Raw genomic sequence first — 6,000 nt, forward strand, 5'->3', positions numbered from 1 at the left:
TTCTCTCTCCAACAGAAACTTGTGCTATATAGATCTTAAGATTTCATAATTTTATGAACCTCTTAATAAGATTAGTAAAACATGTTGTTTCCAAGGCACTCTGGTATAGCCTGGACTTTTAATCATTTCAGTACACTGTGAACTGCCAGTGCATGTTCTCCTCTTTGTTTATTCTCTCCTAGGAAAAAAAACTAATCGTTAAAAATAGGAAAACAGCTAACACTTCAAATTGCTTGAATGTGATGCATTCATTATACTGCTACTTTATCAAGTTTCCTGCTTGATGTTTACTCATAAGAAACTGTGTTATAAATTCAGACCTGGTGAAGACCAATGGGCACAGTGTGATAAATGTGGAAGTTGGCGCAAAGTGCCATCCAACATATTTTTACCAACAAAATGGAGTTGTGCTGACAATGTTTGGGATGCAGAAAGGTAGAGTAATGGTTTTGTGATCTCTGCTCTATGATACCAATCTTTATGAAGATGTCATAACATACCATTTAGCTTGACATAATATATAGCTGCTGGGTTGTATGTTTATGTCGCGTTGTTACAGCTTATCTTAGGATTTAGTTTTAAAGTTTCCTTGTAAAGCATCATTGTCTAAATATTCTGGCTTGAACATGTTTCCACTATGGCTTTTCTGTTTACATTATTGTACTTGTTGCCTTTCAGCACATTGTCCTTTTTAAGGAGCTGGTGAACTCCTAACTCTAAAAGAGTCTATGTTTTAAGAGAGGATGTTTGTGATTTTATAGGAGCTCTTGTAATGTGCCGCAAGAACTTGAGAATGCAGAGTTTGAACATTTACTACAACACATTAAAGGTAAACCCTAAGCGTTTTATCATGTTTTATACTGAACCACATCCTGATGCATATCAAGATTCTGTTGATATGAATAAATTGGCACACTATTGGACTAGAAAAAGAAGACTTTATTCTTATCTAAGGGTGTAGTAGTAGATCTGAAAGATTGATGCTTAGGTAACGAGCATCCATAGGGTTTTCTCAATGCCAACATTGATTATTAAACAATTAGTCACGATTGCGTAGATGATAACAAACGGGAGGCAGTAGACTCAATCAAGGCAACTGAACCATTATCTGGGCTTGATGCGCTAGCCAATGCCGCAACTGGAGGGGAGAACAATATGGCATGCTCTTCTTCTCCTGCCCCCACAACAAAACATCCTCGCCATAGGCCTGGCTGTACATGTATAGTTTGTATACAGCCTCCTAGTGGTAAAGGTCCTAAACACAAACCTACATGCAATTGTAATGTCTGCATGACAGTAAAACGCAGATTTAAGACACTTATGATGCGTCGGAAAAAGCGACAATCTGAACGAGAAGCTGAGAATGCTGCTAGAAAGAAGAAACCATGGATAAAGGATGAAGTGGAAATGAGCAATGGTGGAAAATGGCAGGATGGTGCTTACAGTCTCTCTGAGAATGTTTGTCGGCAGGGCAGTCTGCTTCTGGCCTTCCCTGGTGCAGTGTCGAGGAGCAATGACATTTCCTTAAATGGAAATAGATTGGTTTCTAATCTGACCTTTACAGGGTCATATGCAGCTACGAGCAGGGATTCTGGAGTTGATGAGTTCTTTACAAGCAAAACACAGATCGACCTTAATAGTCAACCAGAAAGGGATGATGAAGCAACCAGAGGCCCAGTCAAAGTCAGCATGATGAACTTAGTGCAAAAGGCAAGCTATCCATTGGATAGATACCTAAAGCTGCAGGGTTTAACAAGCCTGTTTGGCCCTCCACAGATGTACATCCCATCTGCAAGCTTTTCTAGGAATGCATTGGATAAAAGGGCTGATAACTGCAATGAAAACCCAATGTCAATGCTCATGACCTCAGATAGACTTCAAGATGAGTCATGCATGGGATTAGGTGGAGCAAATTACGACATGGAGACAGGTCTCTCTCTCTCTCTCTCTCTCTCTCTGTGTATGCACACGCGCACATGCATGTGTATATATGTGCATGTGCACATGCATGCAAAAGAAAGTCAACAAATTGTTTTGTACATGCACATCTGCAGGCATGTGTTCCCAACTACAATGCTCCATAGTCACCTTGAAAGTTAACCTGGAAGTGCTGTTGATCTTGTGCAAGCTTAGGTTATTTTGAATCCACTGTGTCTCTGAACTGATCAACATTATGCAAGAGAAAATCAGGTCAGCCATGATGTTCAACTTATACACTTGTGATTGGCATGGCCAAGTAATGTGATCCTCACTCTCAGTCATGAGTCTTGGAGTTGCGGAAATTGTTGGTGATTGCTTTTAACTGTTTTATAGATGAAATCACATGGACAGTAGTGCATCGCATTACATCATTCCTTCCCTTTCCACTCAAATATGAAAGCTAATATTAGTTATCCATCCTCATGCATGTCCCAGGTATACAAAAGTTCAGTAAATGTCATGCCTAAATGTTAGTTGAAATGTTTGTTTTTGTGGCATTTGAGTGTTGCAGAAATTTGAAAGTCATTCAAAGGATGTCAGCACAACTGGCCCCCAGCAACACCATCATGGTGTTTTGCAACAACTTGGCTGACTGGTAATATAGCAACTAGTTATTTGCCATACAGATTCATGCACCATGTTTAACATACTGCTTATAAGGAAGGGATTGCAGCTAATCTTATTCATCTCAGCACTGTTGCAAAACTGTTGTTCTTTCTTTTGTACTTAGGTTTTCATCTCGCTCCCTCAAACTAGTGGTGTTCTGTGTAGGATGATTTTGAGAGCTCCATCAGTACCTACTCGGGTTCAATAAAGTATCTTGGGTACAAAATTATCCACCTATGAGTCACATGTTGGGGAGGCTTCAGTATCCACATTTGTGATGGAGAAACAGTTCTGTCTGTAGAATGCTATCATGAGTGAGCCGAGGTTCCTATGTCCAAAAGTTTTGTACTTCAAATTGGTTCTTTCCGGCCTTCCCTGTTACCAATTACCTGGAATAGTGACTGGCATTATAGAGGTGAGGAAATGTAGGATGAACATGCAAGCTTTAAAAGCATTTGATCTTTTAAAAGAAATCCATATTACTATTTGTTGCCTCTATGCCCACAAAATCTTCTTTCTCCAAAGCCAAATGTACTTACTCCAACTCTATGTTCCAGTAGCTTGAACTTATTGTTTATTGCATCATGTTGGTTAATCATCCTATGCTGAGACCTGTAGTGATGCGTTACAACATTGGGCTCGGCCGATGATGTTATAAGGGAATTTATGGATTCATCAACTCCTTAATTTCTATTCCATGCCTAGCTTGGTTTTCTTTCCAAACAATAGGCTTAACATGGGGCGGCGCAAACAAGATCCTAAACAAAGCAGAAAATGGACTGTAGCACAGCAACGTGGCAGCTTGTTCCCTGCTTTTTTTCCTAGACCAGTGGTACATAATTGGCTGAGCTTAAAATAGCTCTAGGCTCTGTTCTGATGGTTTAAATCTGGGATCTGGTGATTTGTTCAATCTTGTGATTACTTGATGATTTGTTTGGCCTACCCTTTGAGCTATTTAACTGTCAGTTCCCAGGTTCCCGGATGTAGACAGGTGGATCTACTGCTGCCTTATGGATTTCCACAAAGTGTTTGACAGAATGTGTTGAACACACATCATGGAGACATTGCAGGTACCAGAGGGTATACAGTGGGGTATTTATGCATTCTATGAGACAATGAGTGGCCATTACAAGTGCTTGGGGAGGCTATCAGAGAGGATTGATAGTACAATAGTAGTGAAACAGGGATGGCCGCTTCCACACACATTGTATGGGTGATATATGAGGTGTATGATTACATTGATCAAGGAGCAGGAGCTAGAGCCAGCCTAGCAAGGGGGATACTGATACTATTGTACATAGATGACATTCTTCTCATTTCAGATTCACTAGAGAGATTGCACTGCCATCTAGATGCTTTGCATGCCTTTCATAGAGAAAGAGACCTCAAGTGAACCTTTGGAAGACCAAAACCATAGTCTTCAACACTTCAACAACATGGATGACCAGATCCATGTATTAGGCTACATTTGAAGGAGATATAATGGAGCATGTGAGGGAGTATATTTATTTGGGAGTCACCGTGAGGCTATGCAGCACTAGGAGCGCTTGAGAGTCAGTGCGCTCACATACAATTCCAAGAGCCTCTCACCAAACTATGGTTTTTTGACATCCTACTTAAGACTTGTACTACTATATGGAGCGGAAACATGGGGCTGCAGCTCGTAGCATAGGTGCTCAAGTCCACTTGCTAGGAGTAAGCCCTCCACCCCACATCCCATTGTTAGAGTAGAGTTTGGGGTAGCACCTATAGTCACGGAGGCACTCTTCAAAGCAATGACTTTTTTTGTACAAACTATGGGAGCTTCCACATCAAAGATGGTCTAGATTGACATTGACCTCATCTAGACAGCTAATAATAGAGGGTGGGAAGGATTGTTGGTTTTCACAAATGATTATTTGGAAGAGGCTGTATGGCTTAGATATTGACCACCTTCCACCTTTTGATCATAGTCTTGATTGCCCTAAACGTTCTCTCAATGGATCAAAGTTGAACCAGGTGATTAAAGTCATCTTGAGGGTTGAGACAAATGAGGTCACGGATCCACCCACCACTCCATCTAGGATCGAGGATGAAGCTCTATGGGAGCCACTTCTTATGCCTATCTGATGATGGATTCACTATTCAGTCATGAGCTCTATGATTGAGAACTTGAGATGGAGCACTGCACATACAGATGCACAGTATACTATGACATACAAGGATGATACCATTGCCTATTTTGCAATGGCTTTAAACATATTTCTTGTGTCATGGAGTACAAGGACCAAAGATGCCTTAGTCTCTTCATCTTAAAGCTCCAATGTGTTAGAGATTTAGTCATTCCTTGGATGGGCACAGATGGAGTATAGTTGTACAGTTATTACTCTTGGGTAGACCTACGCATTTCTTAGATCAGGTCCGACAATTCCAGGCAGTTGCTAGCTGATTTTTAGCAATTCGGAGGAGTTGGCCAGGTGTGCAGCAGTCGGTCAGTGCCATCTGGCATGCTAGCAACATTTTTGCTGCATATTATTTATTATTCATAATTTTTTCTAATGTAATAGTTTTTGGCTGGCCAACCTACATATTTTATTATTTTATTTTTACTTATATAAGGGTCTTCTTCATGCCTCCTTTTCCGAAGTTATGGCTATAAGTTGTCTTATTTCAGTAGAACAAATCTTTCCATCGTGCCAAAAAAACCAAATTCTACCTATTAGTCTCTTTAAAGGTCTCACAATTCTTGTAGTCATGTTCGGTGCAATGGTACCATATGCATCTACGCATAAAGGCTTTTCTTCTTGAACTCTTGGGTACTGTAGATAAACCTACAGTCTTCACTTGTTCTTTCACCCTTGACATCTTCAACTTTAGCTCCCTCATACTTTTAACTATATCATCTGTTTCCTCGTCCTTGGTAGGAGAAGCCAAAGAAACATGTGGTTTAACCATAGAAATAGGTAAATGCATAGGAGTAGTTGTTGGAGAAGATACAAGAGCAGATACAAACAAAGGTATAGACGAAGAGACTAGAGTAATAGAGCCAATCTACAATCTAGTATACCACATCTTTCTCTTATTTAGTGTGAAAACATTCTTGACATCTTGCCACTCTATCTTTAGACCCATCACTTTGGTTCCCATCTTCAAGTAACTTCACTAATTCCATCTAAAGCAAAGGGTTGATTGGATGTAGAAATAGCTCACTCTTCTCAGGCTTCAAAGTCGTCTACTCCACAACATCTAACCGATTAAATTTAAGCTCGAACTCCTATAGAAGCTTAGATGTCGTTAGCCCTTTGTTGGGCTTATAACACTCTTGGAAAGCCTTATCCCTAAGTCTTCAAGGAAATACTCTTCCTTTAAAGCCTTTTTTGAATTCTAACCATCTAGAATCTTGCACATAGACCTCATTGATGCACTACTTCAATA

At 40.2% G+C, this 6,000-nt stretch overlaps 1 protein-coding gene across 5 annotated transcripts in view; it reads left to right on the forward strand.

Annotated features, from left to right (window-relative positions):
• LOC148017545 (B3 domain-containing protein Os07g0679700-like) overlaps nt 1–3,116 on the forward strand; it is a 54,940-nt gene extending 51,824 nt beyond the window's left edge. For 4 of the 5 annotated variants that reach the window (XM_087663487.1, XM_087663488.1, XM_087663489.1 and 1 more), the window contains 5 exons: nt 319–435; nt 762–829; nt 1,058–1,930; nt 2,492–2,575; nt 2,752–3,116. In XM_087663487.1, the coding sequence (XP_087519613.1) occupies nt 319–435; nt 762–829; nt 1,058–1,930; nt 2,492–2,499 (1,066 nt within the window). In that variant the 3' untranslated portion in view covers nt 2,500–2,575; nt 2,752–3,116. Of the gene's footprint in view, nt 1–318; nt 436–761; nt 830–1,057; nt 1,931–2,491; nt 2,576–2,710 lie in introns of all 5 variants that reach the window. The other variant, XM_087663490.1, reaches the window with a different exon arrangement.
• The last annotated feature ends 2,884 nt before the right edge of the window (nt 3,117–6,000 follow it).

Source organism: Lygodium microphyllum, chromosome 22, assembly GCF_053477565.2.
Source record: "Lygodium microphyllum isolate KBCC chromosome 22, Lygodium_microphyllum_v1.1.10, whole genome shotgun sequence".
Taxonomy (NCBI): domain Eukaryota; kingdom Viridiplantae; phylum Streptophyta; class Polypodiopsida; order Schizaeales; family Lygodiaceae; genus Lygodium; species Lygodium microphyllum.